The sequence below is a fragment of the Stylophora pistillata genome, chromosome 12 (assembly GCF_964205215.1).
Source record: "Stylophora pistillata chromosome 12, jaStyPist1.2, whole genome shotgun sequence".
NCBI lineage: Eukaryota > Metazoa > Cnidaria > Anthozoa > Scleractinia > Pocilloporidae > Stylophora > Stylophora pistillata.
In genome coordinates, this window is record NC_142530.1 from 2,498,198 (window position 1) to 2,519,118 (window position 20,921).

A 20,921-nucleotide genomic window follows, 5' to 3' on the forward strand; every position below is an offset into this window, starting at 1 on the left:
ACTCCACCTTCAAAAAGGCAATGGCACAAAAAGTTGAAGCACTAAAGAGAATGAAAATTTTTCCTAAACAGTCACTTGAGGAAATTTATTTCAAATCAATGATTCCCAGCGTAACATAGTATTTCAGTATGGGGAAATTGCTCACCCTCTGCAATGAATTCTCTGAACTATATCCACGCAAGAGCTTCCCGCATTAAAAACAACCTTCAAACGTCGTTGGCTGATGATATATGTCTCAGTAAATCAAATTGGCTACCCTTCTTTTACTTTTACAAAAAGTCCGTTCTTACGTTAATGCACAAAGTGTATTTTGAAACTTAGTGTCAATCTGTTCGAAAACTTTTCTCTAAAAAGACAACTCGGTCAACTCGCTTTCCTGATCAATTTAATATCATAAGGTTTAAATCTGATACTGGAAGAAACACTTTACAGTACAGAGGCCCTGTAATCTGGAATTTTTAAATAGACTAGTTAAAGTGCCTGAAAATTTTAATTCCTATAAGCAGATATTAAAGAAACACACCAGGGACATTGCGGAGTATTCTTTAAGCAAGGAAGCGACGTTGATCACCGCAAAAAAAAGATGATTTTATATACTTTTAAGCATTTTATTTTCTGGTATTATATTATTATTTCAATTAGGCTCTTGTAAATCTCAGTTTTTTGCATGTATATATATTGTTTTCTCCCTGTGCATAGCTTTTATTCTTTTGTTAATATCTTTTGTGTTTGTTAAATTTTGATTGTGTATAGTAGATCCACATCAGCCCTTCGGCTGCCAAACAATCTCAACCTACTTATCAAATAAAGTTTACCTTTACCTTACCTAAACCCAAGTGTAGAGAAAGGTGTACGAGGATGGGAAGAATATAATGCCGTGGAGATATTGGAGGGAAACCAAACCATAGTAATGGAGCAAAGGAAATTATTTGGAGCTAATTTGTACCAACAGTAACACTGCCTGAGGCGCGAGAAAACGCCTGTAACACAGTTGTGATTGGTTTCTCGTTTGCATTTCATTGGTTGGGGAGGTAGAAAGATTTTTTTCTGGTCTAATTTTAGAGAGTCCCGAAGAAAAACCTGTACAGTCCCGGGCATTTCATATTCAATAAAATACTGCCCTAAAAACATATGCGTTATTGACCAAGCGTGAGGTCAAGATGGCGAGATATTGGCCGAGTTCTTTATGTGCGTTTTTATGGACAGAGAGGAAGTCGAGGTCCATAAAAACGCAAAAAGGAAAAATAGAGTAATACTACGCTATAAAGAGTGTCCCATAACACCTTTGGGTAGAGAGAGGCACTGGGATGTCAGAGCCTTGAGCCTCCCGGCAAGGCACTTGTTTTTAATCAGAGAAGCTTCTGGGAAATTTTTTTAAAGCGGTGTGTTTCGGCGTGTTTAAGCGTTCCTATTCACATGCATGACATCCTTCAAGGTTCGCTGCAGAAGGAGTAAAATAAATGAAAACAAAAGCCAATATCATCGCTGAAATGCGGTTTAGCGACCTGAAACGGTTTGAAACAATGCTGACATGCTTCTCCACAGTAATATTAGCTATGATTACAAGATTTTGTCATTTCTTTTTCCAGTTCATTAGCAATTTATTACTAGACGTTCCAGACTTTTGATTTTTGACAGCGGTGAAGCCTCATTAGGGGACGGTCATTATTCCCCGCCAGGCGCTGGAGTGGGGAGAAGAGCTGGGTTTGCGTCACAATAAAATTAACCTGATCTGTATTATGCTAAGGGCCAGTCATTTATTAGAGGGGGGGTGGACTGATGCAAACGGGGTGGGTGTCAAACCTTTTTGTGCACCTGAAAATGGAGGGCTGCATAAAATTGTGCAACCAATTCTGAGGGGCCATGTATATTTGTACATTCCAATTTCCGTTCCACAAAAAAGAAACAACACTGAAGGAATCAACAACAAGTCAAATATGATTTACTATCAAAATAATGGCATAACATGTTTGTAACATGGTGTATAGCAGTCCTTTCACATAGTTCGGTGAGTTTTATTTAAGTTGTATTAAAACTGTTCCTGTGGATGAGCGCGGGTCATCTTACTTCATGTACAGACTCGAGGGCGGGCCACATTATGTTCTGCAGTGGCAAGAACAGGCTCACGGGAAATTATGTACAGGAAAATTAAAATGCATCAGCTCACCCCCCCCTCCCCCCTCTAATAAATGACCGGTCCCTAATGATCCTCCATCTATGGCAGTCAATTTTCTTTAGTTCCCCTTTTGAACTCTGTTATCGACGACCTATCTCCCCTCTGTTCCCCAAGAATATAATGTGATCCTCCCCCCCAAAAAACCCTCTGCCTCCCCCCTCCCTCCCCACAAGGCGAAAACTATTGACTGGTGCCTTTGTATTAGAATCATTGACGAGTTGGAAACGTTTGCTGACTTTTTTGAGTTCGCGATAGCTATTAAATAACCTCCGGATGAAGACAAAATTGATTCTTTTCCATAGACGTCCTCTGCTCTAATTGCAGTAATGACTGTCATGCAATGTCAGGGTGACCATATCGTCGATACTCGTGGCCGGGCGGGCGGGCCAGGGAACGTGTTAGGTTACAAGACCAAAATTTCTTATTTGACCGCAGGCTGAAGGGTTCCCATTGGTTGGTTTTATAGTGAAGTGTTTATTTTCAGAAGGGTAAATACAGAGTACTTGAGAGACTCAAAACTGGAAAACTATCTGAAATCATTTCTGGCAATTTAATTCCAACAGAAGAAGTTAGGTGTAAATTACGTAAACCCTCTCTGGCCTATGTGGAAATCATGTAAGGGAATTGTTACCTTGGATAAACTGTAACGTTGTCAGTCGTATTTTTTTAAATAAAAATTTAACATCACTTTTTAGAAATGTGTAGTAGAATTTATGTTTTCCGCTTGGTTTATTCGGGCGAGTTTCATCATGAGAAGGTCGAAGGTCATCTGGCGGGTTTAATTTTCATTCGTGATGGCAACTCGGGTTTCTCACAAGTGTAATCGATACGGTGCTAAAGCGGCCTACAGAATACATTAATTTATAAAGCTCTTCCACTGTGGACGCTTCTGTGATATCAAAGAATTTTGACTATACTTTATAAATCGGCCAGAACAAATCGCTTGTCCTTCTTTGTAGGATTGTATCACAGTGTAAAGACCCTTATTTTTTCTGCGGCATACAATGAAACAGACGTAGACAGACAGCCCCCGCTTCTTTCCTGGTGGAGGAGGAAATTCCATTTTTGTGAGGAAATTAACGGTAATTTTACGCAGATTCTACGAAAGTGATCTTCTGCAATCCAGGATGGAAGAGATAGACAGCTTGATTCAGACTCTTATGGAGAAAGAAATTCCTGATGGGCGACAGGCTTTGAAAGATGGGCACGAAAATCTGGCTAAAGTCGCTGCTTACTGCGAACAGAAATATCGAGACACAAACAAGCATCACGCTTCGCCTGGCTCAGATAAAACGAAGGCTTTCGAAGAAACAAGGGCTGCTCTGGAAGAGACAAAAAAGTTCGCCACACAGTCGTTAGCAAGCGTGGCTTATCAGATAAACTCTTTAGCCCTCAGCATGTTGAATTTGATGGATAATCAAGCTCTGAAGGTAGAGTCACTAGAAGCCACAGTTCATCTCTTTGGACAGGTTGGTTGGTGTTCTTGTGATTTTTCAGAATTCGTCGCACGCGCACTAAAGTTCCTCCTGATGTTTTTCAAAGCTATGCCTTCAGTTGATTATTTCGTAAGAGGGATGAATGAAGTGCAAATGATATGTAATGGTTACGAATCTTATTATGTTGTCGTATTTGAAGAAATAATTAGCCATTTCCGGGGCCCGGCTGCGTTCGCTACTTTTCGAAAATCAATTCTTTTCAGGAGCACAAAAGTGATTTGGCTGCGATCAGGAGAAATCGCAACCCTTTTTCTGAAGCAAACATAAATCATCCTTCAATAGTAATTCGTGTTGTATGACCTTAAAAAAAATATTTATTCAAATTGCTGACAGCAGTTTATATTTTCTCATTTAACCACTTATTGACACGGTCTCACTCTTTGTAAGGTTGGTATCATTGTCACGCTTTGGTGGCTCTTTATCAACCTTTAATTTCCAAGATCTAATATCAATTCTCCTCACCATGAATTTTAAAAATTTCTTAGATTTCATCTCCCAGAATCTTCTGCATTATATTTTAAAGTCAAATCAACCATTATTTTCAACGTTTATATTTTTCTCTGTTCTTATCACTTTTTTGCTTACAGTGTATTGATATGGTACGGAGAAATAAATAAATGGTCACTCTGAAAGGTTAAGAGATAAAAATATTTTTTATTAACTCTATAAACCCCAACATCAGTATCACCCTTTAAACGTAAGCTAACTCACCTGCTTTTGAAAATTCTTGAAATTGAGAAGGTGAATGTTGACTTGCGCTACCTTGACCTTTCTAGCTTATATTTGTATTTCAACTGATTAGCTTTCTCTTTGACCTGTGAAAAACACCCTTGTGTGACTGGCTCAGTTAAAACTTTTAACATGATTATCACTACTATTATTTATTATTTATTTTTATTTGCTCATTTATTTATTTATTTAATTGTTGTGTGTGTATGTGTGTGTGTGTGTGTGTGTATGTGCGTGTGTGTATGTGTGTGTGTGTGTGTGTGTGTGTGTGTGTGTGTATGTGTGTGTGTGTGTATGTGAAAGAGCCTATATAGTGTCTGTTTAGGTAGCCCGCCTAGAATAGCTTTGCTAACTGCGGGCTACAAAGGCCTTTATTTCTTTCATTTAAAAAAAAAAATAATAAAGTCAATCAATAAAGTCAATCAACTATGCACATTCTCCATGCTGTTCTCTAAACATTTTCTAAGGTGCTGACAAGGAGAATTTGTATAAGAATCAAAAGCTTCTTTAGTTGGTGATCGTTTCCTTTATTCTTGTGACCTTAATGTGTGGTTTAGGGGTGATACTGTATGGAGAAGTTAGACACTTGTCACTCTCAAGAGTCAAAGAGTTAAGTTAAAATCAACTTTTGATATCAGTAAGTGGCAGTGCTAAATATTGATTGTTTTGTATTTAGAGTGTTGAAGCTCATAAAGAGAAAGTGGCTCGTCTCAAGATAGGTGCTCTTGGTTCCAACAAGTCAAGAAAAATTGTACCTAAAATAGTGATACCAGCTGAAAGAGAGGAACCTGAAACATACGATTATGAGGGAGTGCCAATCGATTTTCACAGTCTGGATAATTTAGGTGAATGCTTGAAACTTATTGAAATTATTAAGCATAATTTATTAGATTTCAGTTAAATAACTTTGGTTATCAATGAGATACTTGCACTCTGATTGCTTAAAAATTACCTTCTTGACTGTTATGCATGACTATGGTTCTCACATCTCAAGCTCTGATGTTCAAAATGAGAGTGGTGTGAATTGTTGACGTTTCTGAAGGAGAAACACCAGAATGAAATGGGTTTAAAGGAAATGCAGTGAGTTCTGACAGTCACCTAAGGCACTTCGCAAAAACAACATTTTACTCTTAAGGTTGAGTAATTGTTATTGGATTTTGAGAGAGTCAAGATGAGTACCTAGTTAGCCCTACTGGTTCAAAATTAATCAGATTGTTAAAAACATTGACACAAGAATAATGATGATATCAGAATTTAACCATTACTACAAGTATGGGTGTGAGTATGAGTTTATTGGCATCAGCCATTGTTACATGGAGAAAAAATTATCTAAAGTTTCACCAAACACTACCAAGTTTTTCAATCACACATTTGTTTTGTGCCTATCAACTCAACAAAGCCATTCATTTCCTACTAACATTTTTTACAGGGAATGGTGCCAAGACAAAGAGCAGATCTCAAGAAGGTCAACAAGGCAGCAAGAAAAAAGGAGGCAGAGGAAGTTCAAGGAGGGCGCAATTCACAAATCCTCCACCTCCTCCTGTACCCCCTCCATCTGTGCCTTCATCAGGTTCAGACCTGCCCTCACCCCAACCAGAGGCAAACCAGGCAACTGCATTTCCAGCAGATAGTGGTGCCAGTGTCCCTCCTCCTCCACCACTCCCAACAGGGGTACCTGCTCCCCCACCCCCTCCTGGCATTGGAGGATCTGTGCCTCCCCCACCACCACCACTTCCTGGAATAGGAGGATCGATACCTCCCCCACCACCACCACCGGATATTGGAGGATCAGTACCATCCCCTCCACCACCTCCTGGTATTGGAGGAACACTCCCACCTCCGCCGCCACCACCCCCTGGTATTGGAGGAGCCATACCACCCCCACCACCACCCCCTGGTTTAGGAGGAGCAGTTCCTTCCTTACCAAAACCCTCTGGTAAAGGAGGAGCAGTTCCCCCTCCCCCACCACCACCCCCTTGTGTAGGAGGAGCAATTCCTTCTCCACCAAAACCCCCTGGTAAAGGAGGAGCAGTTCCTCCTCCCCCACCACCACCCCCTGCTATAGGAGGGGCAATTCTGCCACCACCAACACCCACTGTTGTTCCATCCTCACTAATTCCCCCTGGCTCAGGAGGATCAATTCCTGCCCCACCACCGCCCCCTCCTTTGCCGAGTGATGGTGCCAATGCTAAGCTATCCAAGCCAGGTAGATGAAAATTTAGTCAATTGTTGAATCAATAAGTTGCATTGTTCTTATCAGTAATAGGAACTTTTTTGACTGACATTTTGATTTTTTTATTACTCTTATGAGGCACAATGAGTCCAACCTCCTCACCCCCTCCCGATGAGGAAGACTACTACCAATCCCCATCATCACTACCAATGCCGGTGCCACAAGAGGACTTGTACCAGGTCCCTTCCTTGTTAACAGGAAAAGAGAAGTCTTGCATCCCTAACAGCTATATAGAAAAAGGTAGGTGGGTGGTTTTTGGCGTAATCACCTTTTTTTTATACCTTTAACCTCGAATTAATAGCGCAATAACGGATTCAACGTGATCACTCGTTTATTTGAATTGGTCGATAGCAGGGGCGCTTATTCGAAGAGGGCGTTTAGTCACAGGAAATCGTGAATTTTAGGATTACAGTATCTAGCCGGATGCACACCTAGTTGAGTGCTTCCCCTCCCCCATCTTAATCCCACGTTTGGCTATTTTGCTACTCATGTAATATCAAAATTCTTCGGACCCTACCCCCCTTGACATCAACGATTCTTGGGTCCTTCCCTGCGAGTTATTGATGCTTAGGGTTAGGTCAGAATTATGTTGGTAGACCTTTTATTTCATATGATTATTTTTCAGAAGCCATTTGTTTTCTTGCTTTCAGTCGTGACCTTGTATGAATATGTTCGGGAAAGAGACGACGAGCTTACATTTCAAGCAGGAAAGATCATTTACGTCGTCAAGAAATATGATAACGGTTGGTTCGAGGGTGTCATGGAAAATGGTTCAAGTGGTCTATTCCCGGGAAATTATGTGGAAATTTGTCTTTAATGAAAGACAGCAATTTCGTTTACTCGCGTAAATGTTGGCGTAGCGGAAAAAAAATCCTCTATATGCAAATTATGGTGTAGGAAAAGTTTAAGATTGTGACCAAGTTTGAAGAACCGCAAGGAAATGCAAGTAAGGAAACTGCAGTTGAATGGTCGGTTTATTTATACTTCTTATATTTACACTGAAACAAAACAAGTTAGAGGCTTGTTCAAGATAAATCTGGCCGCATATAATATAGCAAAAACATTTATGTTCAATGTAGCCGAATTCTGCGGTATATAGTTAAAGAAATCTTTCTCTTTGCACCAGTTCAACTGGTTGGACAAAAGCTGTAACCAAGCTTGAGTTATGAATTTTGCATGATTTTAGGCCAAGCTTGTTTGAAACGAATAGTTTGAACATTTTAATAGCTCTTATAATTTTCTGAATAACTTCGTTTATGAATAAGTATAATCGCAGAAAACAAAGGACAACTTTGCAATTAAAAGCAAGAAATTTTAAGAACTGGCATACATATTTGCTTAGAATTGGGTTAAATTACGATATAAAAAGATGCTACTACTTTTATTTGTTTAATAAACGCCATGCAAACCCGAGGCAAAAATTTGAACTATTATCCGTAGGAAAACCAGCCTTTTACGGGATTGTGTTGCATGTGCCTTTCATCTTTTTGTGATTGATTAAGCAGACTCACGCTTCCTTCTCAACCAATCAAATATAGACTAGACACTAATGACAACTTTCCCGCGCAACTGACTAACCACTCACCTCAATTGCATGGTCTGGATGCCATGGGAAGATATGTAAATAAACTGCGACCATTTTATCGAACGAAATGAGTAGCTCTAAAACGCCACCATTCGATATTCATAGGTTTGATTGTACACTGGATTCTGCAACGTCGAAACAAAAACATCTATTCTCAAGATTGATACCAGTTATATTTTTCTTTTTTAACTCACCGGTCTTCTGAAAAGCTTTAAGTATCATATCATCAATAGCCGATGTCACTTGTACCCTTATGGGGCCTGGTTTTCGCTGATTGGGCTGGATACCGACGAAGCTAACCTAAATTAGTAGCCGCTGTTCGCGTGATGAGCCTGCGCTCCTTTTTCAAAGTGACCTCTCGGGAAGGATGATGATCGAACCCGAGAAAACGTCGGAAATCGAGCTGACGACGAAACTGCTGAGCTGTGGAAGTTTTCCATGGCGACTTACTTAAAATTCACCGCCAGTGAAGTTCTCTCCTTTACTTCACCTTTAGTTGCCTTCCTTTTTTCTGGGTATAAAATTATTTATCACTCGGCGAAGAACAAAGAAATCAAAGGCAATAGAAAAATGAGCTCGCCATTTTCTGCTGCCTTTTGGTGAGATACTCTCAGCAGTTATCAAAATCTAGATGATGCTCCGCTTAGAAGAGTGTGGCGTCTTGGTAGTATCGACAAAGAAACAGACGAGTATGTCTTATTAGAGAGAGACAGTGAGAGCTTTCGCAATTTCGCGTCTCCTAAAGAAATTGTCGGCCATAACTGGAGAAATCGCCTGGCGGAGAGGCTCCCTCTGTGGAATCTTCGAAAGCCCCCATCTTCTCGTGGTCTTCTTTGTTTCTAGTCTGGTCTGGATCTTATCCTCACCACAGCCTCTGGTGTCCTGTTCGCGATCGCCTCGCTATTTGCGAAGCTTTCCAACACGTCGATTCCAGCGTTTGAAATCGTTTTCTTTCGCCTGATAATCCAAACCATTTTCGTTGTTCCTGGCGCCATCTGAGCACGCGCAGACTTGTTGGGCGAGAGAAAACACAGACCATACCTCGTATGCTTTGGTGCAGTGAATTTTGCCTCTATCTCCTGTATTTACGGATCGTTCATAAAGTTACCACGAGGAGACGCAACCGTTTGTATATCGACGACTCCAATTTTCACCGCCCTGGTTGCCTACGTTTTCCTAAAAGAATCTTGGCATATTATGGACGCAACAGCGACCTTTATATGTCTTGGTGGAGTGGTTCTGATAACGAAACCAACATTTCTCTTCGGCTCTGCAGGTAAATGGAATAGATCTGCATAATCTTGAGTTTTTAGTGTTCGCTTTGTTTTCTCCACCAAAAACGAAAAAAAAAATCGAAAAAAGCAAAAAAATATACCTTATACTGTCAAATGGGTACTTTACTTCACGTATGTGACCTTTATTTTAATATTCAAGTATTTCAGGTTCAATGAAATGTTTTTAACCAGTTGCTTTATCGTGACGTTTATGTGTCGTCTATGACTATGTTGCCGTGCACCTGTTCAGTAATACGTCACAGATGACGTCAAACGTTTGTAAGAATAAAAATGTGGCACGCTAAGCAGAGCCTGTCGCTCATAATCTAACCACTTTTTGACATTTATGATCTTTTATTGTGCAGGTCTCGGTTGTTCGAAGAGTGCATAACACTATCTATGGGATAAATCTCTATCCGTTTTTTGTTGTTGTTTTTGTTTTGTTTTTTTTGTTTTTTTAATTTATTTAATGTCGAAAACGTGGGAAGTGCTTGCGCAATCTTCCGAGCCAGACGTTCATGTTAAAAACGCTCGACAAGCTAAGAAATACTAGAATTACCTAAATACAAGTATTGGAGAAACTTAAGAACATCTAAATTTAAGAAAAAAATGTAAAGATATATATATATATATATGTAGGTACGATTATATAATATATTAGATATGAATTGTAGATATTTAACAATTATTCCACGAGCGCGCGTTGGATATTGAGATGATAGATAGCCAACGAGGCGCGTAGCGCCTCGTTGGCTATCTATCATCTCATATCCAACAAGAGCGAGTGGAATAATTGTTTTATTAAAAACGTTAAATTAAGTTATTGAATTTTATTAAATTTTATTAAATTTTTAGCTTCCTTTTAATTTTAAGCTGATACGTACGCTTGCCATATTTGTAGATTATGGTATATTGGCTGATATACCATAATAGCTAAGCCAATAAAAAGTCTTGAATTGCTTTATCCAATGATCTAGTTTTTAATAAAATTAGATATCCGTTCTATAGTGCAGTACGTTTTCTTAACACTTATTTTCTGGCTAGCGATTTACCATTTGAATAGACTCATCCGCCCTTTGAACAAACGGCCGAAAACCACGGCAATATAGAATATTTTTGTTTTATGTGGTAAAAAAAAAAGCGTTATCTATGCGTCTTTCCTCCTATAGATCATAGGTAAGAAACATCAAAATGCGCGTAGTATGAAGGTTTTGAGTCTTTTCAAATGGCGTAAAATTGCGTAACCTCATTTTAACTCTTCTGGACTGACACAACGAAAACTTACGTTGTTGAAGTAAAATATCACATCGAAATTCTCACTAACTCAAAGTCAAGCATGAGTTTTGTTTAGAGAAAACCATAGCAACATGAACTTCATTTCAAATTTTTTCTCCAATGTAGCAAATCTATCAAGCCACGTGACCGAGTCGTCTCGTCTGATTGGTTATGCTGGGGCACTGTCCGGAGCTGTCGTCCAATCATTTACGTTCGTTATGGTCCGCAAGGTTGGTGGTTCTGTGAGCTTCTACACCAATGTCTTCTACTTTGGATGGTGCAGTGCGCTCCTATCTGGTTTGACCATGTTTGTATTTCAAAAACCCGTTGTACCGAACTGCGGAACGACAAGGTGGTTCCTTATTGGAGTAGGTAAGAATGATTTCTCGTGTCAGATGGAAGAAAAAAAAAGAAAAAAAAAGGTTAGATAGGTTAAGCCTTTTGGGCCTTATGGCCCTTAATCCTTGGAGGCTATTTAGTTTTCTAAAGCATAAATTATCTGTTCGTAACGCGGTCGTCAACGGCGCGACAGCAGCTTTTTCACTCCGCCTCTGGTATCGTGCCGCTTAGCATTTCGATTCGTTTCTTTTTCATTGCATGAATAAATGGCAAGAAATAGCCTCCAAAAGAAAATCGGGAACGAGCGTCTGTGATTTGCCGCTGATAACCGTGTTTAAGAACCATGGGTTTTATTCAAGATTGTCTGGAAAATGATTTTTATTGGCTATTTCCTGCAAATGACCGCGTCACCAAAATAACAAGATTTGATTGGTTTAAACTGTCACTTTCATGTAACCTTTATGACGGTTTTCTTTTGGAGGGTGGCTGGAACAGGCCGAAGCATAAAAAGTGAGGAACACCAACATCCCCTGGATGGGATGGTTGTTCATTGTGCTATTTTGGCAATCAAATGATTGCATGTAATTTCAGTTTTGTTTTGGAACTGCTTTGCATTTTTTTTTTAATTTGGCGCAGCAACAATGTTTTTCTTGAACCCTTGAACTACCAAGAGTGACCAAGACAGAATTTCTCCTAACAATATCAATACCATGTCAAGCAGGCAAGAGACGAGGAGAATAAAGAAAAAGCGGACCAATCAGGGGATTGTTAGTTGATTCGATGCCAAATTCTCAGAACTAACATCATAAGAATTGTATAGCGGAAAGTAAGGAGAATTGATGATGAGATCTTGGGCGTAAAAGGTCTGTTACTCACCTGAACCTACAGATGTCTCCTTGAGCATCTGTTACAGGTGCAGTTTTTTATTTTGGCGTTTTTCTGGCCAGTGAAAAATTAGTGCGGGCCGAACACGAAGGCCAAATGCACGCGAGAAGTGGATCGCGAAAGAATAAAATTGACCTCACTCGCAAACGTAAACAAAAATAAATGATTAAAATCAAACAGGTGAATAAAAATTGCACTTGACGACATGTTACTTTTTTTTCCGGCAGCTCTCTGTGGAGTATTTAGAAGTTTCTGTTTGAACCGAGGTCTTCAATTGGAGAAGGCAGCCCCGGCAGCGCTGATGAGAAATGTGGACATCCTGTTGGCGTTTTTGTTTGACTACGCTATCTTTGGACATAAGCCATCTCTCCTTACTCTAATGGGGGGACTGCTTGTAGTGTTGTCAACCGGCGGAGTAGCCCTGGGCAAGTGGTGGAGGTCACGTGATGATATCTAATTATGATAATGTAATTCTGAGTGTGGCTATGAATTGTATCAGTCATCCAATTGAGAATATGATAAAAAGAAAATAATTCAAATAGTGGAAAATTATAGACTAACGATCGACGTTTCGGCCATGTCACGGCCTTCATCAGGAAACTGTCGAGTCAGCCTGGGTCACGCAAGTGTCACGTGATAGCTGACTCGGCACGTCCCGTAACGCACGGTCCCACAAACCGCAACCCCCCTTTCTTATTAGAACCTTGAACATAGAGCCAATACCCTAATCAGCCATCCGGACGAAGAAGAAAAAGAGAAAGAACACATTAAGAAGGCATTGAATCTTTGCGGATACCAAAACTGGGCCTTCAAGAAAGCATCGAGTTCCTCATAAACTGACCATCAACGACAGGGGAAAAAACAGGGGACTGGTCTGTCTGGACCGAGTGGATCGCGGAACTTTCGGATAACTATCCCTTATGTGACCGGTGTTTCTGATGCTATGAAGTCGGTCTTTAGATCCTTCGGTTTCGCCACCTCTTTCAAGCCCTGTAACACCCTAAGGCAGAAGTTGGTGAAGGTAAAGGATAAGCCCCACAAAGATAAGATCTCACATGTGGTTTACGGGATAAAGTGTGGTGATGAGAACTGTAGTGAAACCTATGTTGGAGAGACCAAACAGGTACTGGGCTCGAGAATGGGACAGCACAAAAGGCCGTGTACCATCGAGGAAAAGAATTCGGCTGTCTATAACCATTTACGAGCTCGGGAAACTCCTTTGGTCTAAGCAATGTGAAGATCTTGGACAAGGAAGAAGACTGGATCAGACATGGCATCAAAGAAGCTGTTTTGGGAGAGGGTAGAGGACCCTTCTCTTAATAAGAAAGGGGGGTTACGGTTTGTACTATCGCACACGTGGGACCGTGCGTTACGAGACGTGCCGAGTCAGCTATCACGTGACACTTGCGTGACCCAGGCTGACTCAGCAGTTTCCTGATGAAGGCCGTGTGATATGGCCGAAACGTCGATCGTTCGTCTATAATTTTCCGGTATTTGAATTATTTTCTTTTTATCGTAATCCTGAGTGATTAAGGTTTTTTCTTCTTGGTTTGTATATCTCGAAAGATTAAGCTTGAATTTTAAAATTATGCTTATTTTTCCCTAATTAACAGATTGTGTTTCCTCTCGCGTTTATGGTAATAATAATAGTAATTAATAATAACTTAATATTTATATTGCGCAAATTAACATGTGGATATGATCAAATGCGCATCACAACAGTATTCGGGGGACTTTGGCCGGACTGCATCTGCAGTTTACAAACAATCGAAGGAAACTTATTTGAAGATGCCCCCTCCTCCCCAATTCCCAGTAAACAGGCCAGACCACATCACAGTAATCTCGTGAGTGGGTTCTTTAACATCCCTTGCCTAACCAAATTAACTAATTCATAGATGCAGGAGATGGGACCTACGGTATATTCGTCCTTATCCGAGAAGACTAGAATGTCTATCCATTTCTTGAAATTATGGAAAGGTAGCGCATTCTCCTTAGTTATTTTAAGACTTGGAGTGTTGGTCCGGGGCTCGAACCATCGACCTCGACCTGCCGCACAACAGTCCAGCGCTCTAACCAATTGAGCTAACCGGGAGGCGGTTAACCGGAGATTTGGGCCTGGAAAGAGTCGAAAAATGGAAGAAAATCTCGTAGGTAGAAGAACAAGGTTTTAAAGCTTTTCATCCATCTATCTTTTTGTAGTTTTTAAATAACATTACAAACACTTTATCTTCGCGAAGGTTTTGAAAGATTTTTGTTTAGCTGGACGAGGACACACGAGAAAAAATTATTCAAATTAGTAAGCAAAAATTGCAGCCCATATTTTGTAACAAACTTTTCTATCATCTATTTTTCTTTTTTTTTACCTTATACCTTCTCACTTCTTTGCTCAATTGTCATGTGTAACATTAATGAAATGAATAAAACTTTCAATCTGACTGAAAATGTTTTTGAGAGAAGCATTTAGAAACCAAAGATAAGAGGTGCTTTTGATAAAAAAGAAAGCAAACTGAGGATGTTACTTTTTCAGTCAGTGCTACAACTATTTATATGGAAAGTAAATCATCCGATAACTCCCTGCAGATGCCGCAAGTGTGATCTCTCCGATCGGTATTTTTGATAATGTTTATCTGAGATATAGAAGATTCATGGTCAGGCCATAGATAGCCTTCGTCTACGAGATTTAAGAAATCTCAAGGTGAAATTTGTCGCTATGATTTGAATTGCCTGGCAATTTTTCCACTTGCTTACTCGCTCATCTCCACAGCAAATGTGGCTTTACGCTTTGCCTTTTTGCGATTTATATTTCATAGGACCCACCCCTTCTCCAATGTACCCAGCATGCTATGCTATGAGTTTATCCCAAGATGGCGGAGGTTGAAAACTTACTTCTGTCACTGATCGAGAAAGAAATCCCCGAAGGACGACAAGCATTGAAAGATGGGCACGCAAATCTGGCCAGGGTGGCAGACTACTGCGAAAAGAAATACCTGGAGACAAATAATCAGTATAAATCGGGTGGAGACAGGGCGAAAGCGCTCGAGGAATCAAGGGCTGTTCTTGACGAGACGAAACAATTCGCCACTCAATCCCTAGCCAGTGTGGCTTATCAGATAAATTCATTAGCTTTGAACATGCTGGGCTTGCTAGATCAACAAGTTTTGAAGTTACAGGAAATGGAATCAAGGATAAATCATATATCGGAGGTATGTTGAATGATTCGACTTGTTTGTCTTTGAAGCAAAGCCGGAGTTTACACGCCTCGAAATGTAAATAAAAATGGTCTGATATTGCAAAAGAAGATGCAAAATGATGTTCAGTGCAGTGAAAGTGACCTTTTCACACCATTTCCATACATTAAATGTGAATTTAAAGCATATTAGAGTAATTCTTTAAAAGTTCAATGTTTTGAGGATGCGATGAACTTGAATTACGATGTTCACAATGGGCCATTCCATTTAATAACCGCACCCCCGCTATTGAAGGCTTGAGATTTCTGAGGGGAAGGGGGTCAATACCATATATTTCCAAGAGGGGTTGAACCATGTATTCCTGAGAGGGGTTAAACCATATATTTCCAAGGAATTGAACCATGTATTTCCAAGCGGTCAAACCATGTATTTTCAAGGGGTTGAACCATATATTTCCAAGGGTTCGAACCATATATTTCCAAGGGGTCGAACCATGTATTTCCAAGGGGTCAAACCATATATTTCCAAGGGGTTGAACCATGTATTTCCCAAGGAATCAAACCATATATTTCCCAATTTCCCAGAGGGTTGAAAGTGTTAGATTTTTGACCCCATATGTCATATTTACTTTTGAAGTGGATCAGAATTACACTGCATGTATATGACACCTGATAAAAAAGGGGAGTACCATCAAAGTAATATCCTTCTTTTGTGGATAAAAAAAAGGTAGATAGATGACTGGAAAAATGGATTTCATTTACCTGTCATTTTTTTCTAAAGATGTAAGATTTTTATAGTGTCCACTTTCTTGAATAGAAACTGAACATCTGCGAAGAATTAAACAATTTCCAAAGATCTTCAGAACATTCTGAACATATTCCGTGGTTTCTTGAAGAGTGGGCACCAATTTCTGTACAGTGCTCTCTCTCTGTAACACTTTTTAGGTTCAATTCAATGTTAGATAATACAACACAAGCACTGTCTCACAAATTTACGAAAGGGAATTGAAGAAGTTCATAAAATTCTTTAAAAGGATGTTATAACTCCAAGGTGATACCTTGGTTTTGAAAGCTGGAAAACATGTTACAGGGCTCAACTCTAATTTTTCAACTTACTAGCCACAATATTGCTGCAATGCTACAGAATGTATGTAAACAACAAACATATGTAATACATATATATGAACTGCGGTTATGAAACGTATATGTGCACGATCCTTCGCAGTAAAGCACTATTTAAGCAATAGTGAAAATCAGACCTGAAAAAAATTCAGGCCTGTACGGGATTCGAACCACTGACCTCTGCGATACTAGTGCAGCGCTCTACCAATTGAGCTAACAAGCCAACTGGGAGCAGGCCATCACATTAATTCGACATAAACCCGTAGATGATAAATCAAACAACAAACATATGTAATACATATATATGAACTGCGGTTATGAAACGTATATGTGCACAATCCTTCGCAGTAAAGCACTATTTAAGCAATAGTGAAAATCAGACCTGAAAAAAATTCATATATATGTATTACATATGTTTGTTGTTTGATTTAACATCTACGGGTTTATGTCGAATTAATTTGATGGCCTGCTCCCAGTTGGCTTGTTAGCTCAATTGGTAGAGCGCTGCACTAGTATCGCAGAGGTCAGTGGTTCGAATCCCGTACAGGCCTGAATTTTTTTCAGGTCTGATTTTCACTATTGCTTAAATAGTGCTTTACTGCGAAGGATCGTGCACATATAAGAATGTATGTAAATGCTATGGAAATGCCAACAGAAGGCTAATATGCTAGCAGTACACCAGTAGAACGCTACTGACCAGATTAGCTCCCAGTCATTAACTATGTTAAATTCCAATTAAAACTAATTTTTCAACTTACTAGCCAAGTAGCTAGTGACATCTTAGATGTTACAACAATTTCAGTTTGCTTACTAGCCAAACTGGCAAGGGGAAATCAGAAACTACAAACCAAAACTGAATTTCTACTAGTCTGTGGCTAGTGGGCTACCGTTAGTGTTAAGCCCTGAAGTTACGTAGCCATTATGATGTTTGCACATGTATACGCAGATGTTCGACAGTTGTGTTGGTGAGATCACTGTTTTTTATCCACAGTGAAATTCATGCCCAAGGCATGATATTTAATAGAGAAATAAATCTATGGTTTATGGTTCAAATTCTCATGGTATGGCCACCTACTACATGTGATACTGATAAAACTATTTTATTTTATTGCACTATTTTATTTTATTGCTAGACTGTTGACATTCATAAAGAAAAAGTGGCTCGAAGGGAGATAGGTGTGTTAGCGTCAAGTAAAACAACTGGTCGCACCCACAGAATTATAGCCCCAGCTGAACAAGAGAAACCTATCAGATACAGCAGAAGAACAACTGATTATTCCTTGCTAGATCAATTAGGTAAATTTTTTTTTCTGTGATTTACCTCAAGTTGTATTTAGCACGAGAATTTAGAAGCTTTAAATTTGTTTTTGGCAGATTCTTTGGACATTCTTTAATCTGCATGAAAAATGAGAAACTCTACCTATGAGTCAAGGGTCAATTAATGTTTTTGGCATACCTATTCATTTGGATTGTCCATCTTAGAATTGTCATACTCGACTCTCTTCTGAATAAAAAAGGAAATGAATGAAAATGAATGAAAATGCATTTAGTAGTGGTATGTGTGGTGGTGTCGCAAATTTTTTTCCCTAACCAGGTCTGTAGTTGACAATTTGTGTGTGTCAGAAATGTTTTAAAAGCTTTGTCTTTTGTAGGGCATGGAGTCAAGACGGTTGATCGTCAAGATATCCGACGCCGTCCAAGCAGCAGGAAAGTGAAGCCACAACAGCCAGCAACCACAAACAAGAATAGCTTGCGCCAACCAGCTGCAGGGACGACAAGAAGAGCACCACTTACTAAGCCTCCACCCCCTCCTGTTCCTCCGCCAATGCCACCTTCTATTCCATCCCCAGAACTAGGGCCACCCCCTCCTCCTTATGTGCTCATTCCACCTGTTACTCCATCACTGCCAGATGAGGGTGCCATGGTCCCCCCACCCCCTCCACCCCCAGGAATGCCTTCAGTTCCATCACCCACTGGCATACCACCTCCACCAGCACTACCTGGTTCTGTGTCCGCTACTTCCTATCCTGGTATGGGAGGACAAATACCTGCCCCACCCCCTCCTCCAACTTTAGGTTCACATGGTGGTGCAATGAACCTTCCCCCACCAGGTAAATATATTATGACAGTACTGCAGTTACTTGATTTAACCTTGCTTTGGTATTAATTTTTTGTACAGTTTTCAATGCAGCATTTCTTGTTGGACAGCACTTATCTTGAAGAAATATTTTGTGTATCACAGACAACAACAGCAGAAAGTCACTTCCAAATTTTCATGCAAAACAAAGAGGGATAGTGCTGGTTCAGCAAAAGTCATGGCATTCTTTACTTTTGAAGATTAGATGCTGTTCAAAGCTTTTCTTATCTTCATTTCAGACTTAATTCCCCCCTCTGAAGTTGATGGAGGTAGCACTTATGAATCTATGGTTGGTAAGGAAACAGCCTCGTTAACTGAAAGCTAAGAACCTTGTCAGGGCTCCCAATTCATTGTTTTTCAAAGTAAAATCTGAAAGGTTCAGAAATGATACTTTTTTCTTGATATTCAGATGCAATGGGTCTGCCCCCACCCCCACCCTCTGAGGATGACTATTATCAGTCCCCATCATCCCTTCCCATGCCTGCACCACCAGATGATTTGTACCAAATACCACCCCCACCAGTGGAGGGACAGTCTGGTGTTCCTGATAACTATATCGAGAAAGGTATTTTTAGTGAATGGAACAGTTTGTTCTGAATCAGGATATTTTGAACCCTCTACACTGTAATGTCAGTATGCATATTCTCCATACTGTTCTCTATACAATTACTAAGGTGCTGACAAGGAGAAATTATTTAACAATCAAAATTTTCTTTAGTTGGTGAGCATTTCCTTTATTTTCATGGCCTCATTGTTTGATTTTGGGGTGATATTGCAAGGAGAGGTTAGATGCTGTTACATTATTATATCTATGCATCTTATGTTTCAATGCTTAATCTTATAGCACAACTCTATATTTCCATGATTAAACATACAGAAAATCTGCAAAATGCACCACAGCAGTTGAACTATCTTTAGTATTTTTGCAGATCATAGTTGATAATATATGAAGTGTTGTTCACATCATTGCTGTTTTTCATTCTTTCAGTGGTGTCTGTGTACAGCTATGCTCAGCAGAGAGATGATGAGCTCTCATTTGATGAAGGAGTGATCATTTATGTTGTCAAGAAAAATGATGATGGTTGGTTTGAGGGTGTCACGGAAAGTGGTGTGACTGGGCTCTTTCCAGGAAACTATGTAGAACCTTATCTTTGATTCAATTATTATATGTAACTAGAAGTTTGACCCTGAAAGAGAATTTCAAAATAGGTATAGCTGATTACACACACTGCTGTGGGAGAAGGTTGAGTTAACCCTCCTTGTTGAAATGGGTGATTTTCCACTGGCTGAGTGGAACGAAATAAGTGGAAAATGTTTTTCTCACACACCGCTGGGGCCTGGGGATGGGTTAAGGTCATGTGATGTGTAAGGCGGTCAGTTGTTTTTTGTTGACCGCCATTGCTTGACCTTCCCACCCACCCACGAGTTTTTTCAGTTGTTCATTACACTTCTAAACGATTTTAGATTTTGTCTCGATTCTTAACTAGTTCATGTTTTGAAACTCCATGTATACTTGTAAAATTTGATAGCTGTTATTGTGTGAATAAAGGTCAGGCTTGCGGTGGTTGGCTTGACATGGCTCCCAGGGGTGTGTGAGAATTTTTCTTTATTCTCACCACTTTTCTGCTTGATATTGCTAAACGTAATAAAGAAGGAAGTCACCAATGCTGCGATTTATGCTTACTAAAAAACAATTGGGTTTTTGTCATGAAAACAAACATCATTCTAAAAAATATGTTTTTGATAGGGAATATATTTAAAATTAAACAGCTAATAGTTGGTAGATTATTACACAATCTACCAGCATTTTTTGTAGAAAATCCAGTTTATGTTACAGACCAGGAAGGTTTATGGAACAGCCTTCAGGGATAAAATTTTTTTATGGATCTCTCTTGATGCATGTTACAATTGTTAATTAAAGAAGGAAAAAATTGAAACTTTAGTATCAAAAGTTGTTCACTGGTTGGGGAAGGGATGTTAGGAAAGAACATGCTTAAAGAACATTTGAGAAGTGGGTATTTTACTCAACTGATGACTTGACTGTATAATAGAATATTCATTGAACTATATATTTAATTGGCTATATATACCACAATTCAAGGTTGTCTTTTGCTGGTGCTTTCTAGAATTTTACCTTTGCAGATGGTCCATATTGATTTGTGAGTTTATCCTCTTCAATTGATCATCAAATTAAATGTTCCATCAGCTTTAAGAATCTTTTTTTAGCGGAATGAAGAAAACAAAGGATTTGCTAGATACATGATTAATGTAGAAAATCTTGAAGCCTTTTTTGGCTTAGATTATACTGGGAGTGGCCTGTGATGTTTTTTTTTTTTTTTTTTTTTTAAATATTGTTATTGAAAGGGAAGTTTTTTGTCTCCTAAGCCACCAAACAGTTACACAATAAAGATGATAATTATTCTGACTAACATGCATTTTGCCTTGTAATCTGGTGCACTCCTTTGTATAACAAACAAACTTTA

At 39.4% G+C, this 20,921-nt stretch overlaps 3 protein-coding genes across 4 annotated transcripts; all 3 read left to right on the forward strand.

The window, feature by feature from the left end:
• The first annotated feature begins 2,970 nt into the window (after nucleotides 1-2,970).
• LOC111323491 (uncharacterized) lies at nucleotides 2,971-8,047 on the forward strand. 2 transcript variants are annotated; one of them, XM_088740202.1, is made up of 5 exons: nucleotides 2,971-3,645; nucleotides 5,078-5,246; nucleotides 5,831-6,607; nucleotides 6,713-6,874; nucleotides 7,260-7,446. In XM_088740202.1, the coding sequence occupies exons 1-5, from the start codon at nucleotides 3,304-3,306 to the stop codon at nucleotides 7,298-7,300; spliced, it is 1,491 nt and encodes a 496-aa protein (XP_088596328.1). In that variant the 5' UTR covers nucleotides 2,971-3,303; the 3' UTR covers nucleotides 7,301-7,446. The 2 variants fall into 2 exon arrangements, with proteins under 2 accessions (XP_088596328.1, XP_022782591.1); XM_022926856.2 differs by having other exon boundaries at nucleotides 2,977-3,645; nucleotides 7,285-8,047.
• A 217-nt stretch (nucleotides 8,048-8,264) lies between these two features.
• On the forward strand, nucleotides 8,265-14,434 carry LOC111323492 (solute carrier family 35 member G1). The gene is given in 3 exon segments (XM_022926857.2): nucleotides 8,265-9,495; nucleotides 10,895-11,140; nucleotides 12,220-14,434. Coding segments are annotated over 3 exon segments (1,314 nt in total). The 5' UTR covers nucleotides 8,265-8,657; the 3' UTR covers nucleotides 12,450-14,434.
• LOC111323488 (abl interactor 1) lies at nucleotides 13,993-20,867 on the forward strand. The gene is made up of 7 exons (XM_022926854.2): nucleotides 13,993-14,139; nucleotides 14,803-15,195; nucleotides 17,435-17,597; nucleotides 17,954-18,412; nucleotides 18,678-18,731; nucleotides 18,848-19,003; nucleotides 19,427-20,867. The coding sequence occupies exons 2-7, from the start codon at nucleotides 14,857-14,859 to the stop codon at nucleotides 19,591-19,593; spliced, it is 1,338 nt and encodes a 445-aa protein (XP_022782589.2). The 5' UTR covers nucleotides 13,993-14,139; nucleotides 14,803-14,856; the 3' UTR covers nucleotides 19,594-20,867.
• Nucleotides 20,868-20,921: the final 54 nt, after the last annotated feature.